General features: G+C 39.0%; 1 protein-coding gene across 1 annotated transcript in view; it reads right to left on the bottom strand.

Annotated features, from left to right (window-relative positions):
• LOC308140715 (transmembrane protein 132C) overlaps positions 1-18,751 on the bottom strand; it is a gene marked incomplete at its 3' end in the record, with an annotated part of 189,710 nt that overhangs the window by 34,406 nt on the left and 136,553 nt on the right. Inside the window, exon 4 of the mRNA XM_080510606.1 lies at positions 8,068-8,257. Within this exon, the coding sequence (XP_080366732.1) occupies positions 8,068-8,257 (190 nt within the window). The remainder of the gene's footprint in view (positions 1-8,067; positions 8,258-18,751) is intronic.

Genomic DNA, 18,751 nt, shown 5'->3' on the forward strand with positions numbered 1-18,751 from the left:
TTGGTCTCAACTCCAGTATCGATTGGAATCAGATGCAAGTATGTATATACTGAAAGGCATTCATACAAACCACATTGTTCATCTTTTATTTATACATTAAGAGATGGGGGAGTGAAAATGAGATGGGAAGAAGAAAAGTTGATAAAGGAAACGTGATGAGTGTCAGTCTTCTGTACAGATCCTATGTAACTTGGTCCTTCGATTTTCTTACACTTTCAGCCCTTTCATCTATAGTCATCAAATCATGAAAGACAGTTAGCTCCACTTCTTGACATTGACAGGAGCCATACAGTCTGAAGGTCGTCAACTCTACTCCTAGACACATCTCAATCCACTTCTGAGACAAAGTATCCACATACCGTACACACACATCTGTATCTAAATACTGCCTATTTCATATGATTTGTGTGTCTACACGAATACGTTTCTCCAGAATTTGGTCCCTGACAATTGGGAGAGCATTCTGTCTGTGTAGTACTGGCCTCTCTGAATTCTTAACTTTTTCTGGAATACACTCCACTTTATCCTCAAGTCCAGTGAATTCCTTCGCGCTCCTCTACATTATGTTTTCTACAAAAGTCTTTTCTGTCGTATCTCCCTGTCAGCCTTGCAGCTTGGGGATGATGAGGACGAGAGGTGTGGAAAAAGCATGACAACTGTGCCTTGATTTAGAAGAGATAAAGGCAGTTACGAGAATTACTGCAGAGTAGAACAATGCAGGAGTGAATTCAGAGGCTCATATATACACAGGAGGTCTTAATTAAGCTATAAGGGGCATTATGGGTGCATGCAGATGGCTAATGCTGCCTTGAGGACCATTAACATGCAGGTGGATACCTTCACTTCACACCCTACATGGTTTGCATCTACTACTGGTGACAGTGAGTCACTGACCGACTGATGTGGTGACGCTACTGCCGTCTGCTCCTGATGCTGTGATAGCAATGTGGACGTGTTATAAATATTGCTTCATTTACCACAAGAGGACACGTCTTATTAATCCCATTGTCTTTGTTGCCCTAGCCTATGACTATCTGTCAAACATATACACAATTGGGAAAGCAGGGTTTGGTATAATTATTGTAATTCTAGACAGAGGTCCTTGACTGTGACCACAAAAAAGTTCATGCAGGGCTTTCTGCTAATGGGCCTGATTATATTGTTATGGGACTGTGAGCACAAAGCTAATGTTATTGAGTCTGAAATGGAGCGAGTTTCAGACACTATGAATAAAATGGTAATGATAGCATTTGGGATGTACTGTAAAGAGCTGTGAGGGCCACACTGGCTGTCTCTTCTAATGAGAGAACAGAGAGGCACAGTGCGGCAAGTGCGAGATCAAAAATTCATGGGCGGATGCAGTAAAAGTGGCGCGCTCTCAGCCGGCGTGTTCTCCGTATGCATTTTCTTTTAAGCTTGTAAATGAAACACTTTGACGGTCTGTCTTTTTGTCTACTTTGTTGGCTCCAGGTTTTACAATATGCTGCTTCGCTTTCTCTTTATCATTGATGAAAAAAAATGCAATATTCTTGAATATTTCTATGGACAAATTGGTAGTATACATTATACAAAACTTTCTTTGTACAGTGTTTTTGATTTTAGCACTATGTTTTCGTAGTTCAGGCAAGTGAACATATTGATTTGACACTGGGCTAATGCTTAGACATGTAAAATAACCTTAAATTCAACAAACTCAGTAATCTATAATTAAACCCCCCACAAAAAAATGGAAGATATCATTCGTTTCTTATATAAATCAATGTGCTCTCATACATTCATTGATTGATTTTCTAACAATACAACCATAGTCTTTCTCTTAAGTATTATTCTACATTATGAAAATACTTAATATTTCTCCTTTGAGAAGGAGTATGAATCATCTCATCAAAGTGCCCAAGATTTTGTCCCCTCATTTTAAATGGAAGATTAAATTATTTGTTAGGAGAAATGTTTTCTGGAACACATTCAGCATTGGACAGGCTTACTAAAAAAAAAAAAAAAAATCCAATTTAGATGACATGCAATTGTGAGTCATCGACAATGGAAATTACTCAGTCCCATTATGTTAGAGAAGGAGCACTTTTGGAATGATGGGCTCAGTTTATTGCTGCAAAATGAAGATCTACATCTGATTGTGGCTGCATTGTAGTTACTAGAACCATATCTGGTAGATTTGTTAATCTAATTGCCCTCACCTTTGGGTCTTGTGTTAAGTTGCCTACCATTCTACCTGTATGTGCAGACAGAGCAATATCCTATTGATTAAACATTGTTTCACATGTCCACATGCTGTCTTTGTTCTATCAACAAAGTAATCAGAGTCTAAGTTGCTTATCCTACAAGACACTCTTCTTTTATCAGGATAAAACATGAAATTGGAGCAAAATCAGTTCTGCGTGTTATGTCTGCCAAACGTTCAGGTGCTATGCAAGTGTGAGCATCTGTGTCTTTCTGTGGGAGTGAATGAGTGCAGGCCAAAAGCGATCACAGAAAGATGAGAGTTTTATTGAACAGAGGTGTCTGGCATTTTGTACACAGACAAGTAGAGTTGAGTGCCAGGAATGATTGGTGTCTACCTGCAGTGTGTGCTCTGTCGCAGAAGTGAAGACTGATGTCAGCTACTAACACCCAGTTTAATCAAAGGATTTGTTGCCTCCCACTTATTGGTCTTCAATTTATTACTTGGGTTTTAAAGTGCAATACAAACTGTCAGAGCATGCACACCCTTTAGAGGCACTCAATGAATAATCAAAATGATATTGTGTAAATACTATTTAGCTGAACGCTTGAATTAATAATGGTCAAGAAATAAAACAAACTGGCTCGTGGAGCGAAAATGTGTTTTCAGAAGTTCTTTCAACTGCAGACTTCAAAAACTGAACATCAAATGTGTGGGAGCCTAGATGTCAATGTTGTGGTAGGTCTTAAAGACCTGAGGTGATGCTTTGGTTTGTGTGGGCTGAAGCTGTGATGTGTAAATTGCTGTGCATTACAGCAACAGAGAATAATGCATCTACTGCATCATTAACAAAGCCACCTCACAATATAGAGGTCTTTTGCAGTGATAATGAAGACAGAACAGATAATATGAATACAAAACTCTGCATGAATACATTTTGTTTTACTGGATGGAAACAGAAATCTGTAGTTTCACTTCTACTACTGCAGGTTCTTCGACTTTGGCAATGAGCTTTTTCATTTTTAGATTTAGTTTTCAGACAGTGCAGGAAAAAAAGCAATGTCTTTTTGGGGACATTATGTGGGGTCAAAGGTCACAAGATAGCTGAAATACAACCAAAAGTGCTTGTCCTGTCCTCTCGTCATAGTTTTCCAGATTGTTTGACAAAAAGTTTGTCGTTCAAATGTGTCTATATGATATAGATGATGATTGTTCATGTATTTTCAGTCTTATTGAAAACTACGAGCACAAAAGATTTCTGAATTTGAACTCTTCATTTGAGCAGCCCTGTCTCTGGTATTAGAGCGGTACATTGTACTCCACATTTCTTTCCATCTTATAAATGTGACCCAGGTAGACACTGTAGCATATTTTGTGATGAGGACTTAGAACAAAGCTTATGTCGTCATACACTCAGTGAAATTGTCGTTTGGGGTTTAAATCAATCCTGTTGGATAGCCACAACTTTGGTAGCTGCATCAAAAGATTAAGCCCGAAAGATTGAAGGTAAACACATGACATCTAATAATGTTGAAGTTTAACCGGTGCCATGTTTAATTTTTTGTACATGTATCACATTATTCACATTTCCACCAATAACACGTAATAAGAAAAACAGTTTGTTGACTTGTTTTTGGTCATTTTCCTTGATTTGTGTGCTTCTGTGTTTCCACCTTATATGAAAGAATGTTGAAATAATAAAGTGAAATATGATCAGTTGGTGTTTGGTGTTGTTTCAGTTGTGGTTACCGAAGACACCTAGATATATGGCATTGTTCACCTTACTCTATATTTCCTCAGATTGTCTTATCTTTCATTTAAACTGTAAAGCAATTTCACTATTTTGGTCGCTTTTAAATATGGTATATAAATAAAGTTGACTTGACAAACACTAAGGCTGTCTCATACTTTTACTCATAATATGGAAGGTATTTTCATGATCAGTCCAACAGAATTTTTTTTTTACACAAATTAGTTTCAAGGGAAATTTTGTAAGATTTAAATATATCATTTATGAAACAAACTACAAAATCATGTTTTGTTTTGTTTTGTTTTTGCTAATTTCTACACTCTGCTATTTATATTTGTATTTATATTTGCAAAGCTTTAGTTCCTACTTGAATCTGTACGGAATTATTGCAACTCTGGTTGCAGTATTTACACTATATGGCTTGGATTCAGTTTTTTTCTTTCAGGGAATTTGTCCGTCCTCCCACTGCCTGCACTAGAATAGCTGAATTCATTATTTTTTGACAACACTTGCCCCACAAACCTGTCAATCTGATGTGCACTAGACAAGTTGGTTCATTTATTTATGAAGAAAAGTGTCACTTCACTATATACTCACTTTTAATAGAACATTAAAAGCTGAAAAATGTAGTCCCAATCTCAAGGCTACTTTAGTGGCCAGAACGCGTAAATCAGCAGTGAACTGCTACCTCACAAAATTACTATAATAAAACTTTATGAAGTGCTTGAAGGCATTTTATTTTCAACGTAGCCTTTATCGGTGTGAAAAATTAAAACTTCTCTTATCTCCACGCAGCATACTCTGTGATTTCCCTTTTGTTTTTGCAAAAACAATTACACAACAATTTATTGTGTTTATGTAGTCATTATCATAATGCAATTAGCAAACTAAAGCCACTTGGCAATTATGCCATATTTGGACTGTTTCAATCCAATTAACTTCTCAGTCAGCAAACTAAGTGCTGTGGTAACCAGCTTACTGACGAATTAAAAGTGCAAGCTTTGTGTTCAAAATGATGGAGCCTGTCTGAATGATGATTATGTTGTCACTTTTATTGCTATCACTATGAATGAAGTCACGTTTCTGAAGTGATTTTAATAGTGGGAAAGAAATGAGCACCAAGAAGAGGCAGTCTTTATACTTTTGAAAACCAGTTTTAAATCCCCTGTCTTAGATCCTTGTCAAAATTGTTGTGCTGTTTGTCATTAGATTATCCTGGGAAACCCACACTCTATAGTCTTTAAATAGAAATTCTTCGATGAAGTGAATGTCAACATATATTTCAGCAAAAAAACAAAAACAGGATTGCCTAGTAACCACAGAGACTATCTCTCTATTTTTAGCCATTCAGCTCATCCTACCAAAGTCTTGTTATCTGTAAGGCTAAATTTATTACATCTTTCTTTTGTGTTCATCAGATTTTCATTGTTGCTACAATTCTGCCATTCAATGAAACATTTGTTTTGCACATTGAATTCAACATGGAACACACTGAAACTATGGATGGGGTCTAATGAGATGTGGCCTAATGAGTCGGGAAATCCATTCCACAGTTTGCAGTCAGCTTAGCATGCTCGGGAACTAGCGCCAATGTGCTACCCAACTTTTCATGACAACATGTCACTGTTTGGACATAATTTACCCTCAAAACACTACAGAGCTTCGACGTGAATGTTTGCAAAGCCGTTGTCCAGCGAGGCGGGTGCTCTGCCACCAGACATTTTCCGTTTTAAAGGCTCGCCAAGGGGAGCATTTCATACTTTACTGTAGAGAGGAGTTTATTACAGCATCATCATAATAATAATAATAATAATAATAATAATAATGCAAACAGAGCTCTGGCATCGGTATCAGCAGATATCCAAATTCGGGTATCGGGATCAGAAGTGAAAAAACCTGGATCGGTGCATCCCGAACTGAAACCATACTCAATGTCAATTGCGTCTGTTCAGAGTATTTAATATGGTCTTCTTTTATCCATGCAAAGTCCATTTTAGGGGATAAACATTGAAAATATAACTTCCAATATTAGCATGAAAAATGACTAAGACATCAGATGGCATTGGTACTAACAGTTTTTGCCTTTTGCCTTAAGTTTTGTCATGACTGAGTGCAGAATATGCTCGGTTGGATTAAGGTCAGCTGACTCATACAGTCAAGAGCATTTCACAGTTTGACTGTAAAGAAAAACAACAAAGCTAACAGAAAAAAAAGAAACCGCTGCCTCGTCTCTATGTTTTGGATCAGTGTCCTGTAGAGGGTCCTGAAATTGGGGCACTTTGTATAAATAGAGCTTACACAATGACCTACACTGGGTACTTGGAAAGGAAAACAAAAAAGGATGCTCGAGCCATGGTCCCCAACCATTTCTTCCTGGAGTGTGGCGAGATTGCCTTTTAAGAGGGGCTGAGGACTCCTCTGGGGTCTCACCTCTCTCTGATCTCTGATTTATCATAGTGAAGACAAATGCTGACAGACACACCCACTGAGGCAGGAGATTTCAAAATGAAAACGTGGAATTTTCCAAGTGTGGACTACAGAATGTCTTCATATGATCTTCTTGTGTCAGGGCACAAAAAAAAACCCCAAACCACCCAAAGGGTATACAGGACCCCAGGTTGGGAAGAACTGCCTTTTGCCACACTAAACTTGATGTCATTTACTGCAATCCAATAATCTCAGTATATTTTAGTATGTAAAGCCAAATAATGTTTGAGAAGTTATCAACGTTTCTAAAAACAGGCGTACGTTCTACTGCATTTTGATCGGTAGTGTTTCAACAAGCGTGAGGCATCATTGACTTTAGCTCTAGCCGTTCCCTGGAAGCAATGTGCTCTTTAACGTTCAGGTGGATTAGCTCTCTTCATTAGAAGCCTGTTTAAATAAGGCCGTGCTTCATGTTTCAATCTCAGCAGTGCTTACTAAGGAGCGCCGTCACATTAGGAAGCATCATACCAGGCGTAAATGAAACTGTCGGAGGCCAGATTGCTAATCGAAGCGAAGAAGGACTTTTTGTATATCAAAACAAACCCCTCCACCCCCGTGAAAAGTCCAAAGTTGATAACGCACTCTAAAGTGCTTATTATGTATCATCAGCTTAAAAGGGTTAAGCCCTGTTTATTGATTTTTTGCAGTAATGAAGCAATTGTTTAGCTTTGACGGGACTTTGTATGTGTTGACGTAATCATCAGAGGAAAAGAGAAAAATTCAAAAAAGAAAAAAAAAAGTGGATGCTCAACCTGAATGAATGACAAAAGCTTGACACCATTTAATTGTGTTTTATTCCATTAGTGCTGGTGTTTTCGCTCTTTCACTTCTGGTCCATTTCATTTTTGATCAGGTTGAATAATGTTTTTCGCCCAGTCAGCTGCTTTCGTGATCCTTTTGTATTAAGCTGAAATGATTCTGATTCTACAGACTGCTGTTTTGGATTAATGCCATATTTCCCTGCCATTGCAGACCTCTGCATTTGTGTGCCCTCCAACTGAAGGGTGAAGTTAATACAAAAATCTATGTAATGTGAATTTAAATACATGGAGCAATCATGCAAAAGGGATTATGAGGACAGCACACACCTTCCACTCACATTTGGTATTATTAAAATACTCTTTCTGTAATTTGTTTTCAGTCTGGAAGGATTGTTCAATTACTATTTATCTTCAAACTGCTTGTGTAAGAAAATATAGGGTTACATTGGTGTATGATTGTTGACAAAGGTAAAACGTTAATTGTATTGACTTTCAGAGAGAGAGAGAGAGAGAGAGAGAGAGAGAGAGATACATTGTGCAACATTCTTGCAAAAACTATAACAATTGCAAACTCACAAATGTTTTTTTTGAAATATGCATACTTGTCATATAAGACACACATAAAATGATACATGTTTGGTGATTGCAAATGATAGTTATGTGAGACAACTGAGGATTCAGCAAGTTCTCCCTACTGGATGTAACTATATTTTGTATCTATACTTTTGGCTTCAGACCCCTGGTGTTAAATCATCCTCTGCTGGTGATTTGATCTGATATTGATCAGCTACTTATGCAGAACTGCGCTCGGTGTGTTTATGATTTTTAACAGAGAATCTCCATTGGAATAGAAATTTCCTACTTCTACAGCAAACAAACGTATTCCTCACCATGGCGAGTGGCACGATGCCACCCAGGTCCTGCGGTGCCAGGCGGATCAGTGTCTGCACCTCATTGGTCAGGGTGCGGGTGAGTGGATACTCCACTTGCCATGTCACCTCTCTGCCTCCCTGAGTCCCCATCAACCCATTCACCTCCAGGTCTACCTGCAGCACTCGCGGGTATCCCACTGCCTCCACTCTGCAAGGGAGAGAAAGAGAGAGAGAGAGAGAGAGAGAGAGAGAGAGAGGATGTGTGTCAGGAGTGGATTTAGATAAAAAGTGGGAGTGCAGGGATTGTGAGGCAGAGATAGGTAGCAATCAGAAAATATGAGAATATAGCATGGGAAGAGATGAGGCCAAGCTTGGGAAAAGGAAAGCAAAAATAACATGAGGAGATAATGTGACTACGCATGTAGCAGGAATCCGAGCAAGAAGTGAAATTGAAGGAAAACAAAAGGAGGTTTGAAGCAGATCACACATCACCAGGGTGAAATTAATTACACATTCTAATCATGTGTAAAGGAAACACAATCGCTTCTGTGATTGCTGGGCAGTATTGTGTTATATGGTATTTCTCCTAAAACATTTTTAAGGTTTCCCTCATCTCAAACTCTATTATGAAACTAATTGCAACATCACTGAAATTCCTTCTCTCAACCACTCAAACAGTGATGTCGGCACACAAAACCCCCAAACAATTTATTTCCTGCCCCCTTCTTTGCAATATTGTGCTTCTCTTGCATGGATTTCCAGAGCCAAGCAAATAATTTCTCTCAGCTGATAGAGATGCAAACAAAGCAGAAAAAAAAGAATGAATGCAGAATAATAGCTCACAAACTTATTTGATTTGTTGAATGCTTGGTTTGATCAAGCTCCCTCTCCCTCAGGTGTTCCCTGTCACAGTCGAAACACGATGCAACACCTTTCCGAACACGCAGACGCAAATATATGGTGCACACTGTCTCGAAAAACACAATTCACACTGGGGGAGCAAGAAGTGCCTCACAGAGGTAAACATTCATGTTGCGGAACGCTGCTTCTTTTGACGACAGTGAAAACAAAGGCTGAGATGCAATTGCAAAACACTTTCTGTAATATTATAGAGTAAAAGAGCATCGAGTTTTATGTTGAAAAATACAGTTTTCTTTATCCTTAGAAGCCATTTTTGATATGTATGCTATGCTCTTCATTCCACTCATCAGAAGCCGCATGTTTGTTGTTTTCCTTGTCGCACCATTAAAACGCGCCCGGAGAGAGCCCAAAATGAGCATGAGGAGGGGCATGTTAAGGGTAAGATCCAACTTTTTCCTTGAACATATTTTGGCCAAGGCTGCTTTTAAGTTCCCTCCCCCCCTTATGTTGAACCTTCATATGCCAGCTCCACATCAAAGTGCAGATTTAAGGATCCATTCTGGTGAGAAAGTGTAAAAGAGACCAGTTTTGGATGCTGAAACTCATTGCGCATGAAAACAAGCTCCAGTAGCAATTCTAGGTCAAGCAGAAGCTTTTCACTTTCAGCGGGTAATGTTCTGAATTATACTAAACATGTTTCCAGAGAATCGTTGAGAAGCTTTGGCGCGGGATGACCACGGGTGAATGTTGGTGTGAATCTGGCCACACGGTGAGTGCTGTGGAGATGCCATTGTATTTGGAAACAAAGAGATATTACAGGTACACATCAGTGCAGTGCAGCACAGATGGCAGTGAAGCTGTATGAAATTATTCACCTTCCGGATATCTTTAACCTAGAATGCGTTTATATGTCTTTACCTGCAAACAAAAAGCAAACAGACAAATGTGGTTTTGCCTTTTTGTTTCCAATTATACCCAAAATAATGTTGAAAGGGCATATTTCCTCTTTGCGATGATGAATTCATCACTGCAACAAGCAATCTATTCCTTTGTGTCTTAGCTGCATCATCATGGAAAAATCATCAAAAACCCATGAGTCACATTGTTGCAGGGGGTTACGTATTCCTCCACTCTGATGAAGGGTGCTGGCATTGATTTTAAGATAATACTACACTATCGAGCTGCCTTGAAATACTCACCAGAACATGCATGAATGAGAAGGATGTCAAAGTGCAATATTTACTCATCATTAAATACTGTTATAAAACATACACTGACCACTTGTTTTGAAAATAGTTTTGACTAGCTTCCATTTGTTGTTGGGTAGGAAACGACTCATTTTCACACCTCCTCAGACCCTATGATTTGGTAGTGGGGTAAAACTAAATGAGCATTAAGGTGAGTTGGTTGAGTTAATCCAGAAAAGTCTTTCAATACAAAGCGATAATGTATTATCCACAGTTTATATAACGGAGTCCAAATGACCTGACTTGATTGACCAGCTGTTTCTGTGTGTGAGAGCTCCCAGTTGAATTCTATGTGATGCCCACTTTTTAACTATGAAAAAAAAAAGGCTTACCGAGTACAAGAAAAAAACATTTGGGTGGAAAATGCATTAAGACCTTTAGTGACATGTTAAAAATATATCTCAATTACCTTAAAAGAAATATTTCACTTTTCTCTTGTGATTCCAGCTGTTGTCAAAATATGTAGCGTATACTTTTGCAGCTGTAATCTGGTGTCCTCCAGCCACATTACAGCAGTCCTAAAATCTACCTCCAATGACTCTGTCGATGTTGATTCTTTGTGTGACTTGGTGGAACAGCAGTTAGTGCTGTGGCCACACAACAAACCTGCTGGCCGCTGTAGTTTTCGAGTGCTCTTACTGTGCTTATTTGGGTTTGAATATATGCTTGTAACTGATTATGTGTGATATTGTGTGTCTTCATTAAATCTGCAATTGTCTAAACTGACCAAGAACAGTGTACTACTATTTCGCAAAAGGGGGTGAAGGCAAACAGGTGAATAACCCTGTTATTACAGGCTACACTCTCACCAGTCATTTCTTTGGGTATATTTGTTCAAAACATACATTACCCCAAATAGCTCATCAGCCCCTCACATGGAAGGAACTCTGTCTATTTAGGCATGATGGCCTGCTAAAGTTCAAACTGAGAGGCCAGGTGATTAAATGACTTTGGATGAGGCACGGTTGTTGGTGTCTGACAGGCATTTCAGAAACCACCGATGTACTGGGATTTTCATGCTCAGCCATCTGTAGGAGCTCTGACAATTGTCTGAAAAAGATGAAATATTGAATGAATGGCAGTTCTCTGCCTTGTTGATGCCAGAGGTCAGAGGAGAATAGCCAGGGTGGATCAAGGTGGATGCCTTTGCTGGTCTAAGAACAGCTCAGCGACACACACCAGCTCTCCAGCCAGGATGATGAATGATGTGGTCCCTCCGCTGGCTGGTTAAAGATGATAGTAAGGCAACCGTAACACACATAAAAACCAGAAGACCATTGGTGCCACTCCTGGCAACTAAAACTACAATATTGATACTCCAGTTCCCACAGGTCCAATGTAAGATTTGATAAAACTGCATAGCCTGAGTCTTGACTTTTGATGCCACATGCAGACTGATGGGTCAAGATGTGGCGTAAACGAGATGGACACATTAGGTATCGTGCTTTGTATCAACGATTCAAGCTGGAGAAATGGTGTGAGGGATAGTTTATTGGTGTACCCTGGACCTCGCTATATGAATTGGATTTGCTCAAACCCTACAGCACAGTGTCATTTCTGATATGGTCCCTAAATGTCTGACCCATTATGTACCCTATTTCTGATGAGCTCATAGCAGGGTAATACACCAAGTGAGAAACCTCTAATTGTCTCAGACATATGTGTTTGAACATGGCAATGAGTTCAACGGATTCAAAATGCCTCTACATTGACTTGATTTCAGTCCAAAAGAGCATTTTTGGGATGTAGTGGATGAGAATATTCCCAAAATGGATTATCAGTCAAAGAATCTCCAGCAAATTTGCAATACTGGCACATCAGCATAAACCCAAATCTAAATTTTAAACACTGTGTTGAATCAATCCACAAAGACTGACAATTGAATAATGATTAAAGTAGGATCAACCTGGTACTAGCATGGTATACCTACTGTTTTGGTTGGTGAGTGTGAAATAGCTTGATTGCATGCATCTGACAGGTGAGTCAAATATTGAGAGTAGCAGAAGGTTGTGACACTGCATACCTAGCATGGGTGAACGTTAACCTGCCATATACCTTATATTGGGCCTTAATCAGGATACAATTATGTATTTGATATATTATGTACGGCTGGAATATGCCAATGTTGATGTAATACAATATGAACAAAAATGTGTGAACATTATAGATCTACTTGCATTTGCCGATTCGGGAGAAAATGAGAAAATGAAAGCATTTTGACTGAAAGAAGGTTCACACTCTACTATTATATTTCCGGCAGTGGGACAACTGTGACATGCTTACTGACAAACACAATGGCTTAAAGTAAATGGACCTATAGAGTGCATTTCAGCCATTTCAAAAAACATCACAGTGGGTCATAGTCACACATTCACATTATTTTAAGGAAAAAGAACAATGGCTTTTAGAAATTGACATGATTCAAAGCTTTTCAGTTTAAGCCATTTCTTCCAACTTTTTGAGATGCCAAATAATAAACTGCTCTCCCTCTTCAGTTTGATTACTTTTCCTTTGTTGCAACATCTTGTGCTCTCCCCTACTGAATGAATTATTTGAATGAAAAATATAATCTTTTCTTACACTGTTGACTTCTGGATTTGGAAAATGCCCACAGACCGAAAAATACATCTTTGAGAATTAGATATAATATGCAATTTTTGACTTTTTTTTTTTTTAGCTTTTTGAAATCCTTTTTCTTTCAGTGAACCACCATAAGCCCAACAGAGCAATAATTGCGAACATAGCCCTTACTGTAGACTGTAGTTGTATTTGATTTCATGCCTGTGGACTGTGAGTATCAGTCACTCATTCATGTACATCCATCACTCTTTCTTCTCTTCCTTTTGGAGGGGAGATATGCTTGGAGTGAAGCAGAGCCACAGTATCCCCCGCTCCCTGACAACATGCTGGGCTCAGGGGTAGTGACTGCAGTGATTATGTGGTTTGCACTCATGGTGTACAATTACAGCCAAATCAATTATCTGCAACAGACAGTCTTGCTTTTCAATGAAGCTGCAAACAATCAGCGCTTCAGTGCTGAACACCACAATACGGCACTTTTCTCATTCAATCTGTCTTTCACTGCGTTGTCTGTATTATTGCTTCCTCTCCTAATCTTTTTCCTCACCCTTCCTCCTTTTAATCTTTTCCCTCTTGCTGACCTGCAGTGCTTCATTGCTTTCAATAGAGGGCAGTGCGCTCTCTCTCTCTCTCTCTCTCTCTCTTTCTCTCTCTCTCTCTCTCTCTCGCTCTCTCTCATCCTCCTCACCCCTTCATCCAGCTCGTCTTTGGGATGATAAATGTCTGCAGCACACCAGCTGGAGAGGTCAGGCTGCTTCCCCATGTCTCATTAGAAACATAACGGCACTGTGTGCCCTTTTCTTGGCACGATTACCATACAATTTAATATACTCACTGGCAACTATCACTTCTCCCACCCCGTGTCGTGGATGGCGAGGGGCGCAAGGAGTGGACACCAAAACAAAAAACACTCACGGTTAAGAAAAGTGAGTAGAAACCGGGTTTCAAGAGTTTGAATAAAAGCAGGAATTTCTACTAAGACCACAGAACTGACTGTGCCACTCCAGAAAATGAATAGTGATAATGCTTCGGTATCATAGCAGGTTTTTTGTGGTGAAATGAGGTGGAAAATCGGTCATGTCATTTTGAGGAGGCTTTTGAGGTATCTCCATTTGTCAGTCTTATTGTTGGAGGTAAAAGCACAAACAGAGCAAGGTAAAATAATACAAAAAGATGGGGGAAAAACATGCATTCTGTCCATCCGGTAAGATGTATTTCAAACACATCTTTGTGTTAACAAAGAGCTCCGAGTGAAAAGAAGCGTTAGAAAATGGAGACAAAAAAATGATGAGAATGAAATTCCTTTTGTGGGAAAAAAAACAGGACAATAAAAATGGAGCTTTGAAACACTAAAGCTCTGTAAAACATGCCGTCATGTTTTCCTCTTTTCACTCTTAACACCTCTGTGGATATCTGGTTTAGAGAAAGGGAGCAAAAGAAAAGTCTGCTGTCTCTTTTGGAGACCCGAAGGGGTTCTTTTCATGCTCAGCAGTGATTTGGTTAGCACTGACAACAATGATACATCAAAGACCCGAATCTATTTCAACGCAGTGAATTGACAGTGAGCCCAACAGGGTGTATGTGTATGTGTGCGTCTGTGTATCTGTGTGCGCATAAATGAGATTAATACAAACCTCATCTCTGCAAAAGTCAGGACGTTTCGCAAAATGCAATAAAAACAGGATCTCAGATATCTTGTCTTGAAGCTTTATTTAACCAACACACTTACTAAATAAATATTTCCAGTCATTTCACTGCCCAACTATATTCAATTCAAACCTTGTTTATGCTCATGAAATACATGGTCTGCACGCACGCACGCACGCACGCACGCACGCACGCACACGCACACGCACACGCACACACACACACACAAACATTTTTATCTTGGAAAGCAGGCTTCAAGGTGTGTTTGGATGCTAAAGTTGCACACACATCTGATGATGCCTTTCACAACGTGAGCAATATGGGGTTTTTTTCTCGGTGATACCAAATATCTAAGAGTCTGACACTGGTTCTCTCCAATGATTACATTTAACCAATGTGTTTGTTTTTAACTGCATGCAAGCGTCTGTCTTTTGGATGGTGGGGAGTCGCAGCATTGAGACTATTTGTAGTGCTATTGGTTTGATATGTTGGTGAGAGTTGCTGTGTCCATCAATTTTGGTGCTTGCCGTATGTTCTAGCAAATTTTGGAGGGTTGTCATAGAATTTCTTTGTTGAAAGACAATAGTTCCAATTGTTTCCTTTGGAATGCCTCAACTCTTGGAAGTATTTCTATTCTATTATATCCAATAAGAGTTGTTATTTTAAATTTAATTTAATTAAAAACAGTTGAGTTATTACTCATTCTTAAAATAAGTGTACCGTAATAGATTCAATAAAAATGTAAATGTGGGTTCTGTAAATCACGTTTTATAACCAACAGTCCTATCTCCTATGCAGTCATGACCTGCCATAAATCTGAGGTGTCATAAAAACTTCACAGAAGATGAACACAATCAAGATAACTTCAATGTAATGTGGGGTTGACAAACCTGGTTCAGTGTAATTCCAGTGGCATCGTATTTATAGCTTCAAGCAAAAATGGAATCTTCATTAATCCAGTAATTCATTTGTCATGTGAATTGTATTATTGTTTGATAATGACTAGCTAATGGTTCAGTGCTCACAATAATGTTGCTTCAAAGTCAAAATTGTCTGGATTTTCAAAGAGAATGTGTCGGTAAAATGTGTTATTTGTGAAGTACTACACAGTATTGATCATGTCAGTTGGCACTTTTGGTTTGAACTTTGTTTAAATGTCATAATTTTCTTAATCTGTATTTTTACACTGGAATTTCAGAAGTAACACATCGTAATGATCTATTATCTTTGCGGTTTATTTATGTAAAGTACAAACCAAGACCATTTTTAGTCATGGATGGGAATGGAGGAAACTACTACTATTTACCACTATTTTCTTTTGCACAGATAATTGTGGACTGTAAATATATAGTGTTAATAACAAAAACAGTGGATTTAATCATACTAAAATTATTAGTTTATTGTATACAGTATATATAGTAGTAGTAGGGATATCCTCAATATAGACATTCAGTGCAACCGTATTTATTGTGGCACCTCTTGTGCGCTTTCAGGTTTATGCTTTGGAGGCATGTTTGTTTTCTCTTCCTCCTCAAAGTGAAACTACGAGAGTGTGTTAGCTTTGAAACATTCCACTATATGCAGTTGAATTGGAAACAAGTCGGGCTATCACACTCCGGTATAAAAGGACCATCCAACAAAGGCTGAGGCTTTGCACACAAAGATAGGCCCAGAGAACTGTCAAACAGGTTAAAAAAGAACGCTTCTCAATACAGCCTTGCACTCTCGAATATACATCATATTGTGAAAAGTGTCAGTCTGTGAAGGGCAAGGCCACAAAGCACATGTCGTCAACATACGAGATGTTCAAGGCCTTAAATGCAAGCGCAAGGTGAATAACTATCTTGTCGCTGGGATAAATATAGCCTCATGGGCTTGAGACTACTTGGTAAACACGTTGTAACACTGTGCACTGCAAAATTAAGCTGATATCGGAACCTGCATATGTGTCATACAAAGGAGAGGTAATCCTTCGGTTTTAATTTGCTGGATATTCTGGGCTCAAGTTCATTGAAGATGGTGCAGATGAATGTAGAATTGTGTGCTGTGGGCAGATGAGTCCACAAGCAAGATTATTGACAGGAAAAACCTACATAAACATCTCCATGCCAAAGTCTAAACTAACCATCTGGAATGTTAATTAGCAAAGCGTGTAAAAGCCAACATCTGTTGTGGCATGAATGTGCATTAGTATCCACATCGTGTCGACCTGCGGTGTCAGTGCCAATGGCGAGCTGAAATGTATTGGGGTTATTGAGAGACATGAGCCATCTTTTTCCTAGGAAGTCTTCAGATAATGAAAAGATAAGACCGGACTTAATTCTGCATGTGCTTCAACAAGATGGCTTTGTAGACACATGTATGAATGTGCAAAAGATCATCAATCAACTCATCTAATTCTGTTGGGTCGTAGTGTTGATAAAAAAACATCATGAATAGTATCCCTGACTTGGACACTTCCTCCAAGAGAAATTACTTCCTTACAATATCAAGGTTGGCTTTTGAACTTCTATATCTGACTATTTGTATGTTGGAAATATTGAACTACATTTTGCCACACAATCACTGTAGTCATATCTATAGTATAGCGTGTGTGTGTGTGTGTGTGTGTGTGTGTGTGTGTGTGTGTGTGTGTGTGTGTGTGTGTGTGTGAACTTGTAAAATATAAAAGATGTCAATTTACTTGGAGATATAATTTCTTGAGTGCATCTTGGGTTATATGTGAAACCTTTAGTCCAGTTGGCTATGTGAGGTAAACCTTTTCACTGTGGGCTCAATCCACCTCAACTGACTCCTCTCAACAAATATGAGTAAGAGCTGACCTCCTTCACCCTGTCACACCTTGTCCAATAACTGCAGCAATCTGATGGTTCTTGTTATGAGCAAAGTTCATAAGTGAGGGTAGAAATACAGACCAAACGATGGCTTTGCGTTACACCTCAGCCTTCTCTTCAACCACTGCATTATAGCTACGTGAGCTGCTCGTGCCACATCTGACCTGGAAACGGATTAATCAGAGAACAGTGACCACAGACTGTTAAGCAACTACATTCTTCTATCAGGCAATTACCAGACATGAATTACATTTACCAACTGCAACTATTAATCCTAAGTTCCCCAAATGATTAAAGGATGTAATCAAATGGAACAGTGATGTAAGACAGTTGTAACCAATTTTGTCAAAGTTTGCTGAAGGAATCAAAATGCTCCTAAGTTGCACAGTGAAAACGTCTTCCCTGTACATTCATGAGAACATTTAGATGCAGCACATATTTTCATTTTCTAGAAAGCAATTCACAAAATGTCCCAATATGTCCAGGTCTTTTTAAGGTGAAAAAAATTGGTGCAGTTATATCTATTATGTGAAACAGGAGACAACTGAATTTACACCCGGAGCACATTACCATTTCATTTTCTCAGCCAGGGTGAGGACATGATGTAAATAATATCTCTGGCTCAAAAAGCTTGGCCAGGCCTACACTTTGTGTGTGTGTTTGGGCTTCAGTTGTGTAATTTTCAGCATTTGAGATTGTGTTTGTTTGATGTGCTGCAAATAGAATGTTTGTATTTGTGACCCAGCACGTATCATTTCCTGTGTGATTCTTGGTTGACTGGAGGTCAGACCAACAACTGAACAAGACATCTGTGTGGAAGTGTTTTCCAAGACGGGTATGACATAGACCTGTTGGCAGCAGGAAAGTACAAACAGATGGAGAAATTGTATGGATGGTGGTAGACAGCAGTTGTCTTGTCCATCAACTGGAAGTAATTCAAAAAAGTAGGTGTGATGATGGACAGCATGAGCAAGTACTGGTCCATCTGTCCTTGCATAAAGAGGCTTGGCCTATCAATCCTGAATGTTCCATGTTACCCAATGTATTTAGAAACATGCTTTCAATAGAGTTAAAGGAATGCCTGGCTTCTTATCACACTATTCCTATAGTGCCTCCCCAGTGCCTTTAACTCCATTCCTACAAAACATACAACATGAAAGCAATACACTGTCATGTTGAAATGTTAATATGTCCATGAGGGGTTGTGTATTGGCACTTGTTCTTGGCAACAAGCAACTGAATGCAGTAACTTCTTATGAAATCTCCCATTTTCTTGGCAAATTCAAAGTCACCACGTCTCACTCTAGCAAAAGTGGAGAATAACTGCAGCATGGAAACAACTATGGTCAGCTGCAGTGATGACACCAGGCTCACAAACCTCACTGAGTGAATGAATGATGAATAACTCAAGCATTCCAGTAGTTTTATATACGTTTAGGGTTTTAACCTTCTCCGTGACCCTTTGTTTTTCTCCATCTGCATAACCTCTTGAGACAATTAGACAAACATTTCTCCTTTTTCTGTTTGTATAAA

The sequence above is a fragment of the Blennius ocellaris genome (assembly GCF_963422515.1).
Source record: "Blennius ocellaris genome assembly, chromosome: 15".
Taxonomy (NCBI): domain Eukaryota; kingdom Metazoa; phylum Chordata; class Actinopteri; order Blenniiformes; family Blenniidae; genus Blennius; species Blennius ocellaris.